We start from the raw sequence: 24600 nt of genomic DNA, 5'->3' as shown, positions 1-24600 counted from the left end.
GCGAAATTAACTTGAATAACCCATATTACAGCTAATTATCAAAATTCTGCACGGTTTCTGAAGCAGTCATACACTATCGTTTTGGTGTGAGATCGAGGCATGGTTAGCTTTGCTTGTAACCAGCGTTGATGGCCCGTTGGGAATAATAATCAGATCAACGTGTAAGTTATGCACATATCGAAATTGGCCAGAGCTAGACCAAGGGACACGGGGAATTTGTAGTAAATAACAGCGGTTCAATTTTCGCGATATGTGTGTTTGAATGATGTAAAGGGACCAGGCCGGTGTGGGCCTCGCGCTTCGATCGCAAGTCCACCGGAGCGGAAGCTTTGCGCATGCGCGGTGGGTGGTCGGGAGGGCTTGGGGATACCTCCGTCGTGAAGGATGATAATGCCGGGTGGGTCGGCGATCTCTGAATGCAGGCGCTTTGCTGTTTAATGTATGATCTTGCTACCCTCCGCTGCTTTCGTTTTCATTGTTACGAGTACCGTATATCTTTCAAGCCTGTCTGTGCATGCACGTGACTTATATCTGTGTGAAACAGAGGAGCGAATGCACATATAGTTGTAATTGTTCGCGCGTGTGTGTGAGATTTATGCTGATTGTTGAGGGTGATACAGTGGCTTTGTTTAATAACTTTGACCGCAGCGTACGGTCCCTTGAGACCAACTTTGCCGAACCTTCATATTGTTCATCGCTACTGTCCTTTTCAACAACAAAAGTTGTAAGGGTGTGTATACAAACATGCTCTGTTATGCACACACCTACACACGCGCAAGTGAAAGCGTGCAAGGGTAGATCAATGCTATACACATGTTGCCTCAGATTACGGTCAAATCCCACGGGCCGCGGCAACCATTTGGTTTTCAAAAATCGTTGGTGTAACTCTCCCTTGCAGCCGACTTCAGCAACAGCTCGATGCAGCCACGCCGACGATCAGACTCGTAGTGCCGACGTGGACAGTGACGTGCCACGACCTTTACCTCCAGAGACTTTTCAGAACTCGTATATTCTGCTAGTATTTGTTTATCCCGAGGACAGCCTGTACACATCCTAGGTACGGGTGTTTTACGCTGTAACTAAAGTTACCAACTTTTCAAAAAAAATTCTTTAATTTGGAGACTCAAAGTGCCCGACCGTGGATTACTTCCTGAACGACTGTATCTTTGTATAAATTATAGCTTGTCTGTGTCGAGCTCATTGACAAAACCCCGAAGAGGTTTCCTCTTTACATCGCACTCGAAGTTTTCAGACAATGATTGATATCCTTGTCTTTGTGTCGATGCTGTGCGCTGCCTGCAGTTGGAGTGTTCAGGGTGAAGATAGAGCCGGCCGCTTGTTTTATTCCACATCCAGGCTTCAGACCTTCCTGTCTCTCAACGTTTCAAACGGACTGGACCGCTACATCGACCATGAAAGGAAGCGTCTTGAAATCATCAAAACGTGAGTCACAGTTGGATCGAAAGCGTCATCTCATCTCACGTAATCTCATATCATCTAGTCTAGTCTCGTCTTGTGTCATCTGATCCCACTTTGCCTCATCTCTCATGTCATGGAAAAAAAACGTTACAATCAACACATGATGTGGACCTCATCTTTTCTTTTTTTGGTGCTTGCTTGCTTGCTTGCTTGGTTTTTCGTCAGTGAGGAATCAAAATTTTAGGTGAGTGTTTTGTATTCACTTTTCCAGAGCGAAAGGTTATGAAGACGAGGTCCCTCAAGTTATAACAAGACTGGAAAAGCTTCGTATGTAAGGGTTAATGGTAACAGCTGCAGACAGCGAACATCCTTTCTTTCTTTCTTTTCTTACTTCTCTGTCGTTTGATAACTAGCCGCTCTAAGCATCGTAGAATCACGCGCAAATCAACAGCTCCAGCATCCCATTCTCATAACTTTATCACGTCTTTATATTCTAGTTATATCGCCCGGGAGCAAATCACTATTTTTAGAGCTTATTCTCCACCATTGCCACCCTCATTCACTGGCGTACCCCCAGCGAGAAATCACCTTTTTGTAAGAGTTTATTATTCCCTATACCCCACAAGCCGGTGTAATCTGTCATGTGACCACTTTCTTCAGAGATGGCTTGCTTAAACTTCTGTCAGCTTTGCTGCGTGATCTCCGACTTCCACAATGCCATTCGAACGCTCCACGTCTTGTCAAAATTATGTCATCGATCAACCTGAAACACAGTCATATATGTAGACAGAAATAATCTCAAAAGAGAAGGAAATACAGGCAGATGCAGCAAACACAGAGGCTACTCTCAAATCATATTGAAAAACTCTAGCAGACGACACTCTCTCTCTCTCTCTATCTTGCAGCAGAAGCAGACGACTAAGACGATGACGACATTTTCCTATTTTGTTACGCAATAAGCACTTTACGCAATTGATTTTAACGTCATTTAAGTATTGCGTCAAGGCTGCCTGACCCCACTTGACCCCTCTCCCCTTGAACCGGTTCGGAGCGGGGTTTTCCTGGGTTAGGCGATAGTTGCCGATTCTTCTAAACAGAATTCAGACTGAGATGGCTCGCTCAATTAAGACACGGTTAAAAAGGATTAATAAAGTAGTCGTTATTCTAGTAATGCCTTTGCCTTTGTTTTCTACCAATGTTTGCTGGCTGGACTACTGTCACTACTCACGCACTGCGCATGTCAGCCTGAGTCAGGAGCTACGTGCACGCGCCGTCCAGCGGGAGGACGTTACAAGGCGTCTGAACGACTTTCACCCAACCACGGCGCTCCGCCACGTCAGCGATTTCGTCAACACGTGGGTCGACAAGATGGCCAATGAGAGCGTGTACGGCTTCCGTGAGTGGTCTTCAATCGCGATAATATAAGTTGCCATTAGTCTATAGCAAGCATGCTTACTGATTTTAAAAAAAAAAACTTTCTCAGAAAATTCGTGTGTAGTTAACTTCATTCCGACCAATGCATGAGCTTTATTGAAACGTTGCCTTAACATCGATTCTGCGGATGGGGACGATGGAGTGAGGAGAAAGTGGATATGAACATCTTCTCAATGTAATCGACTATGAAGGCGTTTTTTAAATAAAATTGCCAAATAGAATTGCCAAAACACGAACGCTATCTTTCGTTCCCAGGCCTTCCAGAATTCTTGTCGAACAAACAAGGCGGTTTACCATCTAGAGACGATCTGGAAGGCATGGCGGAGGCTGTGGCGGAGTTACAGTTTGCCTACAACCTTTCGACCGCTGATATCTACGCTGGGAGGATTATGGGGCATCAGGGGGCGTCTCTGGCACCTCGCGATGCTTTCGCCGTTGGCTGCAGGTCCAAGAGCATTGGTCTTCTGAATCAGGCGGCATCCTGGTTTGCCAAGGCTCTAGCTGAGACGCCGGACCACGAGAAGACTAGTGGCAATGCTACTTACTCTGTGGCAAAAGCCATGGCTTACCTCGGAGTGATTAAATATAGCGTACGTCTGATGATTTAGTTTAGTCGGAAAATTCAGCATAGCGTAAAAAATAAATAAAAACAGATAAAAAAATCCACCTCAAACACATTTTTAAAAAATGCTTAATAGATTGACTCCTATCTGTGAGAGAGAGATAAAAGTGAGCGAGAGAGTGCGCGAGCGAGAAAGCGATAGAGATATAGTGTATTCGTATGAGGAAGAGGAATAGAAGACACTGACGACTAAAACAAGAGACAGACAACAACAACAATAACAACAACAACAAAAATCAAACCTAGACTATGTCGTACATATAATGCGAAGTTTTCTAGTCACCACATGGTCGTCTTATTACAAGTTTCATAAATGCCAGATACAGTGATCCCGAATGTGTCGAGGCCCATTGTTTTTCCTTTCTTATATTGACAATTCAATTCCAACTTTCTGCTATCAAATAAAGCTGATAAAGAGAGAGAGAGAACAGAGAGTCGGTAGCTCTGATATAGTAGTCCAAACATCAAGCGATAATGTTTTAACACCTCGTAGAAATACTTCCATTATTTTTTACTTAAAAAAAAACTGTTTTCTTTTCTTTCAGATGGACGAAGTCTCGGAAGGGCTATCTCTGATGGAAAAAGCATCGGAATTAGGTTGGACTCTTTTCTACAAATTTTCTTTTCTTTTATGATTAAATTTAACCAAAAGTTAAAATCAAAATTGTCGTTGGCGTTGACTGCGCGTGTACGTCCGTGTGTGTGTGTGTGCGATGTCCAGTGTGTGTGTCAGCGCGCTGTTAGCATATGCCTATGTAACAGAAAAGCGACACACACCCGATGGTGCTATTTAAAAACAAATCAACGCTTTGCGAATCGAAAGAAGGTTGACTGAAAATTGCGAGCCGACTGTGACATGACAGTATGGTTTCCAATTCTCTCCCTGCAGATAATCGTCCACCTCGTTCTCTCACACCCCAGCCACCGACCCACACTTTTGTTATGTGTTTTCAGATCCCGAAGATGACGAGATTGTGAAGTTGTATCTCAGTCATCGACACGGTCGTGACATCCACCGGTTGAAGGAGTTTCCAACAGAGCCCAAGATGGTCCACTGGCTGCAGCTTTGTCAGAACACATCACGATCTCCGAACAGCACTGTGAGCAGTAAAAACTCAACTAATCTTTCATTAGACATTGGCCATCAATTGGATGGAAATTGCTTCTCGTGTGTAGTAAGCTGCACCCAGCGAGAAAAGATGTCTTTATTTTTCTTGTCTCCCTAAACCGCGACCAAAAACAACATGAATGAATGAAAGAAAGAGGATAAATGTTTTATGTGAACTGTCAGGACTTAGCCTAAGTAGCTTATGACCACGTTCTGCGGAGATGTTCGGCTCACTCATTCTTTCTCTGGAACCACTATTTACAATTCCCTGCTTCTGTCTTTTATAGAAAATGGCATCCAATATAATGAAATAGTGTCTATAAGTATCTTATAATACTATTTCTGACTGGACTGATTTGTCATTCTTCGAGTTTCTCAATAATTGTATTAGTTTTTTATTTATTTTTGCAAAGTATCTTTATAAACAGAAAAGGAGAATGTGTGATGAACTTGTCGCCGTGATGTCACCTCGTCTCTGACTTTGTTATGTCACGCTGCAGGTGTTGCTGAATGGACCCGCCAAGTGGTACCACGTGTGCCGCTACAGGAAGGCGCGTGCGGTACCGTACAAAGTGTACCGCGAGGAGATCCTCAGCCGCTCACCTCATCTGTCGCTGCTGCACCAGGTGGCCAGCGATGCCGAGGCCGACAAGCTCATCAACGTTGCACTGACGAAGGTATCTACCTACTATTGGCAGGATGGAATGGTGTCTTTGTGTCTTTGTCTTCGCAAAGTCGTCTCTTTTCTACCCTCCCCGTCCCTGATGCTCATCCTCCGTTCCACGGCTTCTCTGTTTACTTTGCAGGTCATGTGTTCGTGTTCTTGGAAATCTACATAACGTCGCATAAACAACAACTAAAATAGTAACAATATATATGAGAGATGTGTAAACTGATTAAATCTATAGTAATAATCGTGCGTACATATATATATATATATCTTAGGAAATATCTAAGAGAAATATCCGTCCGGAGAAAATTTAAAAGAAGTATTGTTACTGTCAGGAGAAAATTGCCAAATCGTGTTCTTGTGAATTTTTTGTGGTATTGAAGGGAATAAGTTTATATATTACATCTGTTATATGGTAGATGGCGTACAGTGATGTTCAGCTAAAAATATGTTTTACAGCAGCTGCAGCAGAAGTCGGTACCTGGAGCAGAAGGTCTCCTCCATTTCGTAGAAGGGTAAGATACAGCACAGCAAATCACGAATGATCGTTTAGTTAACCTCCGTCCTAAGTCCAGGTCGAGGGTCCTGTGACACATTGCTTGTAGAAAGCAATTTAGAGTTGACAGAAGATGTCTGCATTTAACAGCTAAGAGTTCTTCAAAATCAGACATGGAGAAAAAAAAAAAGCTGGTGAATCATGTGACCCAAACTAATAGTCTGTTAATTAGTGTTCTTATCTGCAGCACCACTGTGATGAACAACGTGGACATAGCCGCGACCCTGTCCGCACGCCTGTCAGAGGTCACTGGCCTAGACACGACAGAAAGATTCCCACATCATTCCAGCGGCGAACCGTTCCATGTAAGTGTATGATGACAGTATTTTTGACATCATCATCATCGTCATTATTGTCATGTTGATGATGACGATGAGAAATCAGAGAACTGAAATTTAATGCTCGTGTTGTCTCTGTCTCTAGGTTTTGAATTATGGACTGGCCGGGACGTTCCTCCCACACTTAGATGTAAATAGGGTGAGTAGAGTTCACTCCAAGTGTACGATCTGTGTTTGCTACTTGCCTCATTGGACACTGACAAGCGGCGCAGCAAAGAAGCAAAAAAGAAAAAAAAGAAAAGAAATTTAAACTCAGCCAGACTGCTAGTTAATTAGATGAAAGGGGTGAACATTACTTGAAGGAAATGTCAGCTAAAGTACTATGACTGAATAAAGCGTCGAACGGGCAAAAGAGCGATCTAACAAAAACATAATCTAGTGGATGGATGGATGAAATAAACGAACAGTATTCTAATTTTAGTTTGGGTGTTTTCACGTACAGACACGACGGCAATTGAGAAATCACAAAATCCTAATGGCTGTCCAGTGCGATTTATTTATTTATTCAGATTTTACTAATATAGGGTTTGTTTCAAATTATCATCCAACAGAATTACAAGTCGACATACCTCATGACTCATTCTGGAGAAAGAATGGCATCGTTGATTTTATACGTAAGTATAGAGTGATAATCTATCCTTTTTGATCACAGTGTGTGTATGAATGTACGAACATCTCTTCTAGGCGCTTCTAAAGAGGATTTTACTGAGGGATGAAACGCCAGGCGTTGTAGACGATAATGTTCTAATATTACAACTGTTGTCAGCCATTTCTGGTGGAAATCACGTTTTCATTTACAGCTCAGTGACGTCATTTCCGGAGGCGCTACAGCTTTCAACTTACTTAACATTACAGTCATACCACGAAAGGTAATAATTCAGTATCATACCGGAGAAGAAATAGCAATATAATAAAAGATTGTGTGTGTATGTGTGGGAGTGGTGGAGGAAGAGAAGAGAAATAAAATAACAGAAATGAGAGCCTGCCTTAGTGCTTTATCTTTTCCCTCATCTCCTTTATTCGCTTTCCTCTCCCCTACCTCTCTCCTCCTCTCTCTCATCCTCGTACTTCTTAAAGACACTACAGTTACTGTCTCATGCACCTTTGTATCTCCTTTCTGTTAATGTTTCGTACATTTTGTTATAGTAGTACATTGAGGGTTAGACATATTTTTCTTTAGGCCTAGGACTAGGTGTACACAGAATGCTCTTTGCTTTTCTTTCATCATTGTGAATGAAGAATTGTTATTGTCTCACCTTTCATCTTTCTTTTTTTTTTCCCACTTATTTCTCTCTTTCCATCAGTGAACGATTTCGTTATACTAACGGAGCATAAAGGTAGAGGGTAAAAAAAAAACACACAAAAACCTGCCTGGTAACCATGACAACCCCATGTTATAATCTCTAGGGCAACGCCCTGCTGCTGTACAACCTTCGTGCAAACGGCGACAGGGAGGAAGACGCTGAGCACACAGGCTGCCCCGTGGCAGTCGGAGCTAAATGGGGTTAGTTCCCTTCACCGGCTTGCTTTTGTTTGTAGACATGTGTTGTTGTTATTATTATTACTCTTTCAGGATTTGTGTGTGTTTGTGTAGTTTTCTGGTGTCTGTAGATGAAATGCTATACGGATTGTAATGTGTATACTTCATTTGTACTTCACAACTGAATTAGATGTTAAATCGTTTGATGTCATATGGACGAGTACAGTAATCCTTTTCGTCACTATCTGTTCAAAACGGCTTTGATACATTTGTGGATATATACAAGGACACACAATAGACACATTACATAATATGTCTGTACGTTCTTAATACGGTCACAGTGCAATTTTAATGCCTGTTACAAATTCTTTTCATCCCAAACCTGATAATTGAGGTTCCACTGTAGTTGATTTCAGACAGCAATGTTTTTGAGAACTGTGTTCTTACCCAGTTTAATTCCTGTCGCAGTGGCCAGCAAGGGTGTGTGGAGCTGGGGCAATGAGCTGAGACACCCCTGTGGCAAGCGGAAGATGTCATCACATTTGGAGGTTGACAAGATGTCGCAGCGATTGCGAAGATAATGCTGGGCGATAACGTCCTTGTCATCATCAACATCGGGCAGGACCGACGCCTCTGTCATCTCCGACTATTTGAGATTTTAAGAAAGGAAGAAGTGTGTGTTTATACTTGCGGTGTTCGTGTATACGTGCGTGCTCGCGTGTGTTTGCTCGTGTTTCACAAGTATAATTTATGGGAGTAGGTTCATTGCAGGCTAACATGCAGCAATGTGGCATAAGAAAACAACTATTACTTAACTTCAGTACTTAATTATAATATCATATTGTGCATCAGTTCATTTATTGCTGGAGTCGAACACCAAACAAGCATTTAGTGCCATCCATGGCTAACCTCACCAATAAATTCTTCATTTTTTTCTGGTCTACTGAATGTTTTATTTTATGCTTCACTTCTCTAGCTTTCTGTTACTGCAATATGAACAGTTCCTGCAGTTTCAGATATAATCAATTAAATAATAGTGTTTACCTTTAGAACTTTTTATGCCAGAGACAAATAAGTTTTTCATCTGTAATCTTTTTCGAAAATATATCTTTTCTTATATACTTCCGCCCAGTTAGGTGTCAGGTGTAGGTGGGGGATGAGGTGAGAAAGAACCCTAGCACGAACTTAAAATTTACATTTCTATAAAAAAAAAAATCTATAGGAAACGCGTGGCAAAGACTATATGACCAACGCCCAATGAAACACGTTACACACTATCTGTCCAATGACCAGTAAAACAAATTACTCTTTTACAGTTGTGTGTATGTGTGAGAACAAACGCTTCTAACATCATAACGGTCTCTTTTCATTTTGTTTTCTGATATAAGGATTACTTCCATAGGAGACGAGTACTTAATACAAGAACACTGATACCTATGTCGTTAATTAAAACATAAACTGAAACCTAAAGTTTATTTAGCTGTTTACATTTTTTTCTTTGCAAAAGTGTGGGGTGTTGTTTTTGTGTTCGTATACAGGTCTGTACATTAATGCAAATGCTGTGAGTTTTATTACAGTACAAAGTCGTTCACTTTTTAAGTTGGGTTTTTTTTTCTTTTAACAGAATCACACATAGCTAGCTTCATCTAGAAAAGAACTTACTATATTCAATCTCTGATTTGCAACTGTTTTCCGCGTTCCAAACATTTGTGTCAAGTATTAGAAAAATAAATGACGGACTTTCTCTTTAACAGGCTCATTCTGACATTCTCCATCTTTTCTCCTCTATATTTCTTGACAAAAGAATCGCTTCGTTGCAACTACACGTGTCAACTAGCGATTCCAGACACGCACCAGGGGGTAAACATCTATCTCGTCACCACGACACGTTGTCATAGCAACCAGCAGCAGCTGCCGTAGCTTTGTCACCGATAGTAGTTCTCCGACAGAAAGTTCTGGAAATCAGTTTCGTCTGCCTTGCACAGTGCACAACGTGGCCAATTAGCTCGCATGCGTAGACTGTATTTTAATTTGTCCTTTCATCAATTCAAGAGAATAACTGTTGACTATATTACATAAACTGTATCGTGTATAAAACAGTTTCCAATATCAAGGTTGCTGGTTCGATTTTCATTCGGATACTTTTTTTACTTTTGTTATTCGGGTTTTGATTTTTTTCTTTACTTTTTACTTGTTATCGAGAGCTTGTTATGCGTGGAAGAGGTTAGTGCCAAAACGTCGTGGGGGGAAAAATACAGACCCGACCAGATACAGAGACACCCTTTGAAGAAAGAGCACCAGGTGACCCCCACGAACTGTGTCGTGAAAGTGCCTGAACTTCTGTAGGATCCGGTCCCAGGTAGGCAGCAACCTTCCCCTTCTCCTCCCACTTCCAAACCCTCCGGCTTCCTCCTCGACAAAACTCGGTTTTTCCGCGCGCCTCGGCGACCCACTGTCATTAGACGACATTGTGTGCGCGTGTGCTTGAAAGTTGAGAGAGTGCAGTTTGTAAAGCCGGCTGGACACGAAACGACTTGCTTGAATATCACAATGATAAAATATTGGTCTGTTATTATCATTATTATCGGAAAATTAAATAATTGTCTTTGGAAAACGCAGATCAATCATATCTATATTTCCACATCCCCATATTATTATTTGAAAAATTAAATGTCACGTGAAAAGCATAGATCAATCTTTCTGTATCTGCTATAAACTAATGTCAGGACTTTACTCGACATGTCAGGAATATCAGAAGTCAGCATTTCTGACAGTTCTGATTTCAACACTTTAAAAAAAAAACTTCTTTCAGCACGATGAAAGGTGATGAAAGTTAGGGTTCGTACGTGGGACTGTCGGCGCCAGCGGTCGAGCTTCGTTGGAATGTGGCTGAAAGTCCGACTTCAGGCCAACTGGAATAAAATATTATTTTTTAAATAAGTAAGTTTAGTTCATAAAAGTCATTAAGTGACAAAATCTGAGTGAAATATTCTACTCCACTCAACGGATACAAGCATTTGAGCATTGCCGGTCTCAGCCAGGTTTTAAAAGCAAGTTATCGTGACATCGGGAAATTTATCTTGTATTTGAGGGTTTAGGTGGGTGGGCAAATGACTCTGTAAAGGGTTCTGCAAAGGTAAGGGAGATGGTCATCGCTTTCACGAAAAGCTGGCTCCAGGATAAAAGAGCATCTTGTTAACTCCTTGCTCTTCAGTCGACAGTAAAGTCACGTGACTACTATGATCTTGCCCACCTTTTTGATTCAGAAAAAGTTGCATGATGACCCTTCGCCTCTATTCCTCGAAATGTATCAGTTGGTGTCAACGAGATGAAAATATCTACAATTTGCACAGGCTAGACGCCATACCTGAGATTCTCCAGGCCCTTTTTTGACGTTCTCTTTCATTTCTCTTTTCTTACAGACAACTGGTTGATTTGCCTCAGGAGAAGTGAAAAACGGTCTTCTTTTCTAACGGCTATATCTTTTCTATTATTAGTTTTGCAACTATTTCTGTGACAGTAAATATTTGTCATTTTCCAAAATGGATGTCTAGTATGAAGTTCGTGTCTGCAGTCGTTTTAATTGGCTTATATCAACGTATGTGACGTAGTTTCGCTATTGACATTAATAATCTATCTGACGTAGTTTCACTAATGACATCATCTATGTGACGTCGTTTCGTCCATTTCAAGTCTCTGTGACGTCGTTTTCACAATTTATCACCCTGTGTGACGTCATTTCAGGAGATAAATTTTTTTTGAATTTGATTTTGCTCAGTCAACATCTTTTCAGGAAATAATCAGTAATACCAACTGTCAATTATCGTCAGCTAATTATTATCATCTATTCGAAGCTGATTTTAAAGTCACATCAGATTTTATGTTCGTGAGTTTGTCCTTTTAAAGAAGACGAGGTTTTTTTTTAAATCATTGAGAGCAAGTAACAACGGTGCATGACCCTATAGTTAACACTAACAGCAAAATTCCATTCCACGTGGACCAGATGAACTCCCCTGACATGAGTTTTGCAGTACTCTGTACCTTGGGGGCTGCTCAGGACCCGGCGATGACAAGGCTACAGCCCGTTCTCTATAGAGGACAAGAAAGTAGCTGCGACCCGTATTTGTACCGACTGACCCTTCCTTGGACACTGTCTTCAATCAGCACCCTCTTCAAAGTCGAATGGGCGTTGAGCCCCGTTACAACATGGACAGACAAACCCCTCTCACCTTTCCTTGTGTCCATGCGTTCGTGCCATCTCATGACTCTGTCCTAAACTGCACTGCCATGTTTGAACGGGTAGCAAGGCGATGATATTCTAGACGAGGAACATTACACGATGTCGATAACGACGTACAGCTTATTTTTCAGCTTTAAAATATCCGCAGGACTCTTGTTCCGAAAACAAAATAACAAAAAATAGGCGGACGGGGGATAATGCCAACTGCCGTTGCCTTGTCTCCACTGGAAAACGAGCAGACCTGTTTGTCGGCGGTGCACCGACTTTCAGGGAGAAACTTGTCGATGGTCCAACAAACCGACCACAAGACCAGTCGTTAGCAGGGAGCCCAACAGGACTACCCTCACGATAGCGCGTGAAAATTCTGATGCTGGGCCATTACCCCATCCACCCCATCCACCCCTCCCACCTTTCCCCTTCATCTGAATTTTCATTAGGGAGGAGAGGTGGTAAACTGCCTTCGGGTAATTGGAAGGGTACGTGTGTTTACGTCACCTAACTGCCAACGGCTGAAAATGAAGTAACGGTTAGAGCTGGAAGCACCACGTGCTGCCCGAAGTTTGTCCATTTGCATACGACTATTTATGGCACGGGTTCGAGAACTTTCCTCTTGGCAGACGTCGAAGGTGACATAGATCCGATTGTCCTGCAAGAGAAGGTTCTACAGAGTCCGATTATTTTCTCTTGGTGGCTGTTCACCATTCTGCCGGAAAGCGGGTATGTGTTTTATACTTCATTATCGGCAGGTTGCGTGTGGTGGGTTGCTGATAGTAAGAATAAATCCCGTTAACATCATTCTGCTTAATTAAACGATATTGGTTTAAAATCATAATTTAAAATACTGTCCTAATTCAAATAAATCTATATTAGTCTTATCTTTATCCATCTTTCGAAGTTCATTGTCCTTCTTTTTTTTTTTTTTTTCTTTTTCTTCTCTCTCTCTCTCTCACAAATAATAATAAATGCAAAATTTATAAAGCACATACACACTCCTAAGGAGCATGTTCTTAGAGTAAACTGTCGCAAACTGTGGGGTAGAGCACGTGAAGATGGTCAGAGGTTGTGATTCCAGTCACCTCAGCAGATCACACTCTCGATACCTCTACCAAATCACGTCGACAGTTACCGCGTGCAATTACACTAAATTGCTGATTACACTTTTAATTAGCTCGAGCCTCCAGCACTCATAACCCCAATAAACAACTCAAGGCAATTTAGTGTATTAAAGAAAGCTATTAATCATAGAGAGGATTATACACATCACAAAATGATGACGGGATGAAAAAAGGAACATGCAAATGAACTAATTCCCTATCTTGGCTAGTTATCTAGGGTGTCCCGTTAATCTGATTATTCTCCTTCAGACTAATTCAGATATCTAGTGAGTCAATTAATCTATTCTTAACTACCACGTTCACACCACCACACGCTCACTCACTCCGTACAATATCCATACACACGCCCCTTAGCTTGACCCCAGCGCCCCTGATGTGTGGAATGTTAGTCTCTGATGGTCACACACACACACCTGTCACTTGCGATGTCGCACACTTGCTGTGTGGAGGACTAAGGACATAAACAGCATACGAGGGACAGAAAAACAAATAAATAACATATGAACAATAAAAGAATAAACAGTAACGAAAATACAGAAAACACGAAGAGAAACCAAATAACAAGAACAAGAGCTGAGAGATTATTATTATTATTATTATTATTATTATTATTATTATTATTATTATTATTATTATTATATTATTATTATTATATTATTATTATTATTACAACGGATATTTTATATGTATACTGAAATAAATTTGCCAGTGCTTCTGAAGCTGATATCTAATCGGTCATTTTTAACTTTAATCAAAACCTTTCTAAAAGTTACCATATATGTTTAAAAAAAAAGAAGCTGAGCTGGAGATGTTACACAAAGTTACGTGCTTTGCTATTTTGCTGTGCGCGTGTGTGCTTGTGTGCGTACGTGCGCGCGAGCGTGTGTGTGTGTGAATGCGCGCGCGCAACTGAACCAGCGAATAACGGGCCACTCTCCATGTTTTTATGAGTCTTACTAAAAAAAAAATCATCACAGTGGATTAAGTTTCCAAGTAATCGTCAGAGTTCATTTTATTGGAGAATATTGCGGCTGTTGCATCCTGCTTACTCTGCTGACCTATTCAGTAAGCAAACATACCATAACTATATACAAACGAAAGATCAGCGCAATTTTCGATCCCTTTTTGATAACTTTCCGATATTTTTAGTCCCTCACTGAGAACGCCTCTGCTTGAACCTCAACCTCGTTAACTTTGCATGTAAAACTTGTGAAATTATTCCAGCCACAATCAGCATTTTAACGAACATTTTAATACGGCCTCCAACTCTGAAACGGTTTTTGTCTGTCCGTAAATTTTGTTTACTCTCTTTAGCTGGACATTTGTACCTGGTCAAGTTAATAGTATCCCGTTGACGTCACAGTCCTAGAATAAATCACGTGACTTCTGTCTCTTATATGATTGCTGTGTTACATACCTGTCAGCCCTCCTCTCCAATGAGGCGCTCGGCTTATTTCTGTCTCACTGCTGACAGTTGTTTACTGGTCGGGGGGTAGGTGCATAGAGGGGTGGTCATGGAGGGAAAGGAGGGTGGTCACCTCACAAAAAACAACGACAATAACAACAAAAAGCCGAAAAGCATGCGACGAACGAAAATGACTCGCTTTGCAGTGTGATATTTAAGATAAGGAGTTCCGCCCTCGTCGTCTGTTCACCAACCCATGTTTTTCAGGCGTGTCCGAGTCGTTTCGGACAGCGCGGATATTATATGTCAGGACGAGCAAGAGACTGCGACAGAAAAGGCCACAAGCTGCACGATGATGATACATGTGATACTCCTGTCAGGGGTGTCCTTTCACCCGCCTCGCCAACGAACCAGACATAACCACTGCCCTGAACATTCCATTTCGTCCATTTTTCTGTTTGTACGGGCAGGTCGTTATTTTCTGCAAACCGGGGAAGTGTCAACAGTTTTTTTTATCCTTCTGGTACCACGATATTTTGTTATTGTTGCAGAGGGATCATATTCTAAAATGAGTAAGAAGGAAGAACTTTTTAGTAGAGAAGTTTTCTGGTAAGTAAAGGTATGTGCTAACTTTATAATTTTGCAGCAATTATCTTCGCGGTTAAATGAACATTTAAGTATAATTTCTGCCGTTATCTCTGTATCGCCTTCAGAAATGAGTGGCTGTAAACACTCGTCTACCGTCTCCAGTAACAGATGCGCAAAGAACTCAGTGCACTCTGTGATTATCCAGTCACCCAGTGCATGCCGGGTACCTGACACCCGCTTTGCGTCTTGAAGGACTATGGTGGGGCGAAACACAAACACGTTTTTATATGTAAGAAATGTTTATATGCATAATCTGAGTATATACAAAATGTAGACATAGTGAATAGGGATGTTGCAAATGTCGTGACGAAGTCAAGGTACATTTCCGGAGGTCTGTGTGAAAATCGAAGTCAAAGCCTCTGCCAATAACTAACAATTTTACCATTGAGCTAAGCATCTCGACCAGTTGGGCAAAGTTTTCTTTTTGGTGACTGGTCTCAGAATTCTAAGCTATGCGGCGAGCAGGCAAAATAAAATAAATAAATAAATAAATAATTTAAAAAAAACGCGCCAGGTGATTACACAACAAAACTAGAGGTAATGGAATTGATAACAAATGAGTACATAATGGCGGTCACTTGCCGAATTTATTGTGTTAAGTAAAGCTGTTTGAATTCACTCACAATAAAACTTTAAAACCAGCCTTTTCTTTGAAGGCAGCCGCCCCCGATGCTAAGTAACGACTCCATCAGACTTGTCAGCCTTGTTCTTTGTTATCTTTGTACTTTGTCCAGCTTCTAAAGCTGCTGTACTTGATGAAATAAATTTCAATAAAATTAACCAAGGCTGAATTAAAAAATTAAAACAAGTGAACTTTACATTTTGGCAGAGGACAGGTCCAAAGAAGTCCGTGTGCCGTAGTTTGTATGATTTTTACAAAATAATTTAAGCATTTTTTTTACATAATTTACAGTTACAACAAGTGCAACAGCTATGTTGTCGAAGGAGACGCTCACTTCCAGAAAACATAATATGTTCAACGGTGTTGGTGAGCACTTTGCATTTATATTTTAATTAGATTATACTTTCACCTCTAACAGAAGTTCAGCTCTTCATTTTATCTTCTGACAAAAAGGAAATTTTAAGCAAAATTGCTGGTTTTAGAAAGAATCAGAGTACTACATATTTGTATTAGTGTTATTATACAGACGCAGCATACACCACAGAAGAACTTCCAACTCTTTTTTTGTTTCTATCCCACAAGCCCTCTTTCCCTTTTTTTCTTTCTTTTTTTGGACTCAGTGACATTATTTCATGTCCGGGGACCTTCAAAAGGCAAGTATGCTATACAGACGCAAAATAAGTGTGGGCTAAAGGGTTCCTAGCTGTGTGATTCTTCCATGGCCATTTCCACACAAGCCAGTGATGTTGTAAACTTTGTAATACACGTTTTTCATACTTCTTCAGTTTAATTTTCCTATTATTTCAAGTGAATGATGCTGCAAACGACTTTGTACTAATCCTTCCTTTTTCTGTAGCGATAAAAGAAAAGGAAATAAATGATAAACGTTGCTGTCCGTAGACGTGATTTGCAAACCTTCAGATTCTTCGACCATCAGTCCATTCACTTACAACTCTTGTTTACACTTCACTGAGGTTAAATTACAGCTACCTGTGTACTTAGACCAAAAGTAGTAGGAAATCGAATTATTTGAAATTGAGACTGAGGTCGGGTAAGCACATCTGTGGCAGATCCGTTGCGTCTTTTGAGTGATGAGGCGCAAGAAACAGTTTTTTTCTCCAATCCATCTTTCCAGTTCAAGAGAAACGTCCAACGCTTTTCTTTTTTGCTTTTATCTCACCCAACCACTCTCGATAATTTCCCTATTTTGCACAAATCCTTGCTCTGGGATGCCTAGAGCCTGTCACCTTTGTATACTCTCAAGTACAGCGGTATGATTTACACACCCTCGTCTTGTTTGACTCCTCAGTCAGCCGTCACTTGACTAGTACCGGTCGTTGAGGGGAGCACATAGGCGGGACGACCACTCTTACCTGCTTCAGTGAGCAGGTCTTGCTCAGAACAAGTCCAGTCTTTGGCCTTTGTAATCTATTTCTTCCTTTGGCCACCTTGGCGTTGACCACCCTCTACGTTACCTTCAAAAACAGTCTTTGATAAAGTGTCCTTTGTCATTCTTTGCTTACATTTTTTCTTTGTTTTCCTGGTTTTATGACTTGTGGTTGCCTGGCTTCTGCTCCAAGACATATCCATAGATCGTTTTGTGGAGCTGAAGGACAAGTTCGGTAACAAACTCCTCTTCCTGAACGCTGGTGACGTCTGGCTGGGACCTACACCTGTGATCGAAGACGGCCGAGAAAGACTTGAGCAAATCAAGGAAATGGACCTCCGCGAAGACGACATTATCATCGCTGGCTTTCCGAAATCAGGTAGAGATTTGTATAGCGCTTTGTTTATGTTGTTGTTGTTGTTGTTGTTGTTGTTGTTGTTGTTGTTGTTGTTGTTGTTGTTGTTGTTGTTGTTGTTGTTGTTGTTGTTGTTGTTGTTGATGAGTTTAAATTTTAGAGGTTTTTTTTTACTTTTAGGTTTTTAACTTTTCAAAATATTTTAAGAAAGCATCGTTAATCACACATCCTTCCGTCCTCTTCCTTTTATCCATGCCCCCACCCCTCTTCAGATACCCTTATTTGTCTCCTTTCGAGAAGAATGTGTTCGTTCACTCACCTTTTCCATGGTTATGATCTTTTCATACTAAAATCTTACCGACACGGATTGCTCTCGCGTTCGTGCGCGCGCCCACACACACACCCTTCTTTCCACTTCATTTCATATATGTTTTTGCTTTACCAGAAGTACTTGTTTTAAAGCGGACTCCATAGACTAGAACGCTTTGTCACTCATGTGTTGACTCAGGTAATCACTGGATGCAGCAGATCGGCCGCATGTTGGTGCAAAACAGCACAGAATACAAACCGAACTCGCTGAACTTTGAGACTCTGGAATACATACCCGCTCATCTGATCACGCCACCCGATAAGCCCAGGGTATTTTTCACACACCTCCGCTTTCATCATCTACCCAGACAGGTAAGGGTCATCCCTCCTTCACGAACCGCAGGTAAGTTATCATCCAGGATAACTCAAGCGTTTTGTCTCAGTAGTTCTGAAGCTATATCCACACTCTGCGAATACTGCTCTACCCCTGGGACCTCAGATATAAATCAGTGGCAAAAATGTCCTGGAGTAAATGCAACATAAAGCAATATCCGCAAGATCTGAACAGTACGTCGTAACTAAGATGTTTTTTCCTTAATTTCACCATTTTGCCCCCGAGTAACGACTTGCTCTCGCCTCATGAGTAAGACCCCTGGACATAGTGACATCGTGGTATTTTATATATTTCTTATGGCCAAGTTTTTACTGTATATGGTGTCACATGCCATTAGTTTGTAAGTTTTAGCATTTTACATTGATTACTAATTTCTGATTGAAATCCTGATTTACTTGTAATTCCTGCTTGAGATTCTGATTCCATCATGGTCTCTACTACTAGACCTGCCTTTTATCAGTCATGACACTTACGACTTGTGTTGTAGTCTCGGTTTCTTCCAGTTATTTGTCTTTTAACTATTATACTCTAGACATTGTACACATCTTATATTCCAACTGTGTATTGCTACAGTGTTGTTTTTTTTGATATGGCTCGTTGTTCTCTCTGGGTTATGAACTTACGCATTTAGTCGCATTCTCACTGTTAAATAATACAGCTTTAAAGGACAACAAAATCGAGTGGTGTGTGTGTGTGTGTGTGTTTTACATAGCTGGTGCTTTTGTTTATGATAATGATGATGGTAGAGATGATGATATTTATTTTTCTTTTTCTTTTTTTATAGGTGTTGGAAAAATCTGTAAAGATTATCCATTTGATTCGAAATCCGAAAGATACATTTGCCTCCCTATACACTTTCCTCGGGCAGCATAAAGAACCGATGAAATACGAAGGATCGTGGGACCAGTTCTTCTCTGTCATGCTGGATATGGGATGTATGTATTCTACCCCGCCCCACAATATCCACTCCCGACCCCTTTTGCTTATGAAATAGCAGGTCAGCTTCATACCTCCTCTGTTGTTTGTTGGAATCTTTGATAATTGACATAAACAAGATTCACTCTTCCCTCCTCTCCCATCCCCACCCAGTGGCGTAGGAAGATGTTCGGCGTTGGGGGGGCAAACTCCCTGTTGACAGTGAACGGCGTTCGCACTCGCACATTACGTAAAAAAGGATGGGGGGGGGGGTACTGCACGCACGCACGTACACTGTGGTAGCATCACAACACGCTGCTTTATTGTTAAAAGGCAAAGCAGCATTAAATAAGAAAAAAAAACAAATTAAAGAATGACTCCCCGGCTACCAAACATTATACCTAAAAAAGAAAACACCAAACCCCCGTGACAGCAACGATCAACATTCCAGCTCTGCACATATACACCAGCGCGCACACACCTATGCACACATGCGCGCATGCACAGGCTGCGCAGTCACACTCGGTCACACACCGTACACGTCTGCATACTGGGCAGGGTAGCCATCGGGTGGAAAAACAAAGGTAAAGATTAATTAAGCCTACTCACCCAACGGCTCGTGACCACGCGTTGTTCTATCTCAAAACAAACGCGGGAAAATAAGCTGGTTGCTGGAACCCTCTTCTAGACACCACGCCAGTTCCAGCGACAGTCCACACAGCACGTGGCAAACCCCCGACTACTCCCAGAGACGGGCACAGGTCTCTCCGCCCCGCCGTCCTCCCAGTCCACATATACCTGTGTGGCAGGTTTCTATAGGCTTCAAGAAACCTCCAGAACCTTTCCCTACCCACAGGGCCCAGCGTCCGCGAGATAATACACGTTACAAAGAGGCACAGCCCTATACCTGAACTCGGTGTCCGCACACCCTGGGAAAATAGCCCCATCCACCCCAAAGAGAATCAAAGAGACCAGAGAGGAAGGGACGCAAGGCTACCGTATAATTAAGGGCCATAAACTGGCCAGACCACCGTGGCCAGGGGACGAAACTAGGGTGGGAATGGCCGCAGGGCCATCCCCTTCCTCGCTACCCGACGGTGCTGAGCCAGCGATGCGACACGTTCAATGGCCATCTACCAAAACACGGACACATATATACAAACCAAACAGTATAACACAGATAACTTATGTTGAGTACCAGCCACAGTCGTTGATGATAAAAGAGTGCCCTTGTGTAGTTTTAGAAATGTTACTTATGCACTTCCCCTGAGTCGTAGATAGCAATAATACCAGTCTCTAAAGAAAACTACCAATATAGGGACTCGGAGTCTTTGCCTTCCTCATGCTTCGCTAGCTTTTCACAAAGTGTAAGGGTTCCTGTCTGATTGGCAAGACTCACTGGGGTATTGCTATGCAACTAATTCGTTACTGGCATTTCTGTGTTCCCGATGGCCAGTGCGGCCCTTCGGTTGTAAGCGATAGCAGATAATTTTAGGGTGACAGCGAGTGGGTGGGGGATGTTTTATGTTGGTCAAACGAAAACCGCCAAAGAAAAGGCGTCGCATTATGGGGCAGGGGGGAGGGAGACCACACTCGATGTACCGATGTACTGTCCGGCTGCTTTCTTCGCTCAGGCTTCAACACAGCCTGCAATTAGCATGGCAAACAATACCAACGGACTGTCCCCGATCTGATCGTCAGAGGTGCTAGAGCCTCCACTTGCCTCAGGGCCCGCTTTTGTGACGGTGATGACCGTCTCCTCTCTACGTTCCCCTACCTTTCTTTGGTTCTTTGCTCTTTGTGAGGAATTACGTCTCAAATATTGGGGGGGCAAAAGGATATTCCTGCCCCCCCTGTATTTTCCTTGGGGGGGCAGCTGCCCCCGCTGCCCCCCTGGTTCCTACGCCACTGCCACCCCGAGTTACTGTTAAAATTGTCACTCTCTCCTCAATAAATGATTGGTTTCATCACTAACAAGTGTTTTTGCTAGTTTTGTCCCTTGTTTTTCTAATTTCTCGATAAACTAGGTGTGAACTAAACATGAGAGCATCCCCCAAAACGAGACACGGTCTGAACGAATAATCATAGAGAAGAAGGGATATCGAACCCTCTGATTCCTGCATGTTCATCGCTTATGTGTTACATTCTGAACGAGCAGGAGGATGTACTTGTTGTGTTGTTCTTTGAACAGTCTGGCATGGCGACTTCTTCGACCACCTCCTGGACTGGGAGCGCGAGATCGCAGCACACCCTGAGTTGCCAATCTTTGTCTTGGCGTACGAGGACCTCAAGCAGGTACGAACATATTTCTTCAGGCTGGATGAGAACAAAGGGCGAACTGCGCTGATTGTGCCTTCCACCATTAATGCTCATCTTATCTACAGTTTAATATAATTCAGTTTTTTAATACATATAAAGTTGTCGATATTGTGGAATCTCTGGGAAAGAACTTGATAAGAAATTAGCTTTAAGACGGAGAGACCTAGAAGCAGTGGCTGTCCGCTTGTTTCTGCTTACAAGCGCAATTTTTCATAACGTTTAGGTAAAGCTCACAGCCAGATAATATTTCCCTTAAATCTGTGGATACATCTCTCTATTGTCAAGATACACACCTACAAACACCACCATGCACAGAAAGAGGTCAACACCACACACGTCAAAACTGTACACCAATACTAGATTGTAAAGTCCTCAGCCATTGGAAAAGATGGGACTTTGTGTTAATTAGGCGTGTCGTCGTACAAACGTGACGTCACGATTTGGATCTCTCTCTAGGCATGGTGATGTTTGGAAACGTGTTTCTCGAGAATGGAAGAGGAACATTCACAGATCTGGGAAATAGTATCTGGCACCGAGTTGTCCCAATCATTAGGGAAAAAAAAACATTGCAACCCAGTGCTTCTTTAAATCCTGCCGGACCAACTGTTCGTGAAACAATTTTTGAGAAACAATATTTATAGCCGTTCGTTTTCGAAGCGAGTGCGTAGCGTGGTTGTTGTTGTTGTTGTTGTTGTTGTTGTTGTTGTTGTTGTTGTTGTTGTTGTTGTTACTTCCTAGCACGACCTAGCGGCTAGGTGGGTGGGCTAGTCACTCAGTCAATCACTGGGTAATAAGTGGGTGAATGTGTGTGTGTGTGTGGTGCGCGATATGAATGTGTACTAATACAGTGTGTGTGTGTGTGTGTGTGGTGTGTGTGGTGTGTGTGTGTGTGTGTGTGTGTGTGTGTGTGTGTGTGTGTGGTGTGTGTGTGTGTGTGTGTGTGTGTTTTACTATATCTCACAATATGCAGCACAGATGTATATGCTTACTATTTCTTGCCTGTTTATATGTGAATTCACTGCATCTTGAACTCTCAGTCTTAGCTTTAAAACTCGCACGTTCTCTTTTGATCCAGAATACTTTGGGGTGCGTTGAAAAATTGAATGAATTCTTGGAATTGAAACGGAGCCCCGAGCTGTGTCGAGATATTTGCGAGGTGTGCACGCTGACGACGATGAAAGAGAAGGAGGAGAAGCTCTTGAGACAACTTAACATCACTGACAATGGTTTTACGTATGTTTATAGAAAAGGTGAAGGACAATTTGTTTACTTCGAGATTTTTATTGTATTTATCGTGGGGTTTTTTATTTGTAAAATCTTGGATCTTGAATATATGGAGGCTTTTGTTTTGTTTTGGGCTGTTTTTGTGGAAGGGGGGGGGGTTCTTGCTCATTTCTAGCGAACGATTCCCGAACGCGTTTTTCCTCAAATCATGTTCAAGCAACTCAAACCCCACAACATATTGGTGGGACTGTTCTACTGTTATTAAATATTTATGTAATGGTCGTGCCATTATTTATTTCGATTGTGGTCCGAATATTATACATTTATTTTTATTGAGATTGAGCTATTAAATATTTATTTCGACAGTGATCGTAATATTGTTGTTTGTCTTGTCAATAGGAGAAATAGGCGACTGGAAGAACTGGTTCACTGAAGCTCAAAACGAACAATTTGACAAAGTGTACAAGAAGCGCATGGCCAAGAGTGAGCGCAAGTTCATCTTCGAATAAACTTCCGACTGTCTTTTCGTCATAGTTAAACACATTTTCAAAGTCACTAACAGGTCCGCGAATTTTTTCTTTTATTAAAAGAAACGAACCTTCTGGTTGGTTTACAATCTCGCATTTCACTGGCTTTTGTCTGCTCCCTGTCAAATATTCACAGAACAATTCCTTTTCGCGATGACAAGACTTTGAACTCTGCACCAGTCTTTCACATTACACAAATACAAACTTTATAAAAGGCAGCGTGGTAAAATAGCTGCTAACTATTAGAGTGGTTTCCATGGTGAAGCTATATGTTTAAGCGTGTGGTAATGTAGAATAAACATACAAACAATTCAAGGCTCTCGTTATGGAAACATGCTACACCTACTTTAGAAGGATCTGTCCAATGATTATTATCAAAAGCCGTCAACTTGCATGAACATTTACTTGCTCATTATTGTTGTTGTTTATGAATATATTCTTCTCGGATAACTGAGTTGCATTATTATGCGTTATGTTTCCTGCTGGTATGTAAAAATAGTATTCAACCAATTATATATATTTTCCTGCTTTGTTGCACTATAATCCAGAAAATATTCAATTTAAGGGCAAAGGGGAGATCAGCAAGATTTGTCTTGTGTCACGATTGTCTGATGTTTATTTAGAATAAATCTCAGAAAGCCTCATTACATACTTCATTTAGATTTATTTTAGTCTCTCTATGAATTAACAATACTCAGAACTAACATTTTGTTATTAAAGAGGTTTATTTTTTAATGTTTTGAATAAAAAATAAAAGCCCAGTGCAGTTACAGCAATTATTTTACAGAGTGAAAATATAATGTATTTTTCTTTTTAAGTGCATTGGATGTAAGTAAAGCCTCTCGCCGGAGAGAAAGAGATGTAAGGAAATAGTACGGAGGAACTGGAAGAAATGAATTGCAAACTATGAAATATGCAGACGACATAGCCCAAGTGGCCTGCCTGCCTCAAGGATGTTCAGTACCTTTTCTGCTTTGGGGTGCTGGAACTCTGGAAGACTAGTCTGACTGCAGTTTTCTGGAGCTGAATGTTGCAAAAGCCACAGTCGTGGATGAAGGAAAGGTTTTCCTGCTGTGATCATGTAGACCACCGTGACCACTTATACAAAAATGTCTAGCAGAAACTTTATCCGCAGTTTCAGCTACAGCTCTGGAGAGCCTCAGGAAAAATGTTAAGTCCCTTATTAAAGGTATTCTTACTTTAACATTGCCGCCTTATGCGATCACCAGGTAAGCAAGATAACCAACTGCATACAGCTACCACTCTCTGACCTGTTTGTCTGAAAGAAGGCCACTCGTATCACTGCAAACCCTACACACCCTCTCCAACTTCTGGCAGGCGATACCTAGTGTCCCTTGCGCGCATTCGAGGTATACCCAAAAGGGTGAAAGTATGTCCGCGGGTACCCCTCGCGCATTAAGTTTGTGCATAAAAGTAGCGTGCGTTTATGTCCCTCGTATGCTGTCTCCCATCAGTCCCATGTTTCCCATGCAAAACCCTTGAGTACCCCTAG

General features: G+C 41.7%; 2 protein-coding genes across 3 annotated transcripts; both read left to right on the top strand.

The window, feature by feature from the left end:
- The first annotated feature begins 35 nt into the window (after positions 1–35).
- On the top strand, positions 36–9097 carry LOC112562873 (prolyl 4-hydroxylase subunit alpha-3-like). 2 transcript variants are annotated; one of them, XM_025236450.1, is made up of 15 exons: positions 36–161; positions 899–1443; positions 1691–1750; positions 2664–2815; positions 3109–3443; positions 4021–4072; positions 4430–4575; positions 5084–5260; positions 5713–5768; positions 5997–6114; positions 6233–6286; positions 6699–6761; positions 6948–7016; positions 7555–7651; positions 8096–9097. In XM_025236450.1, exons 2-15 carry the CDS (start codon positions 1256–1258, stop codon positions 8206–8208), a joined length of 1680 nt encoding a protein of 559 aa, XP_025092235.1. In that variant the 5' UTR covers positions 36–161; positions 899–1255; the 3' UTR covers positions 8209–9097. The 2 variants fall into 2 exon arrangements, with proteins under 2 accessions (XP_025092235.1, XP_025092236.1); XM_025236451.1 differs by lacking the exon at positions 36–161 and having other exon boundaries at positions 191–1443.
- Positions 9098–12383: 3286 nt separating this feature from the next.
- Positions 12384–24391, top strand: LOC112562877 (sulfotransferase family cytosolic 1B member 1-like). Its single transcript, XM_025236455.1, has 8 exons — positions 12384–12584; positions 15949–16023; positions 17238–17423; positions 17908–18080; positions 18887–19037; positions 21209–21312; positions 22412–22586; positions 22960–24391. The coding sequence occupies exons 2-8, from the start codon at positions 15969–15971 to the stop codon at positions 23067–23069; spliced, it is 954 nt and encodes a 317-aa protein (XP_025092240.1). The 5' UTR covers positions 12384–12584; positions 15949–15968; the 3' UTR covers positions 23070–24391.
- The last annotated feature ends 209 nt before the right edge of the window (positions 24392–24600 follow it).

Source organism: Pomacea canaliculata, linkage group LG4 (genome assembly GCF_003073045.1).
Source record: "Pomacea canaliculata isolate SZHN2017 linkage group LG4, ASM307304v1, whole genome shotgun sequence".
In the NCBI taxonomy this organism is placed as follows: Eukaryota; Metazoa; Mollusca; class Gastropoda; order Architaenioglossa; family Ampullariidae; genus Pomacea; species Pomacea canaliculata.
Note: the sequence above shows the minus strand (reverse complement) of the source record. Positions and strands in the feature narration are given on the sequence as shown.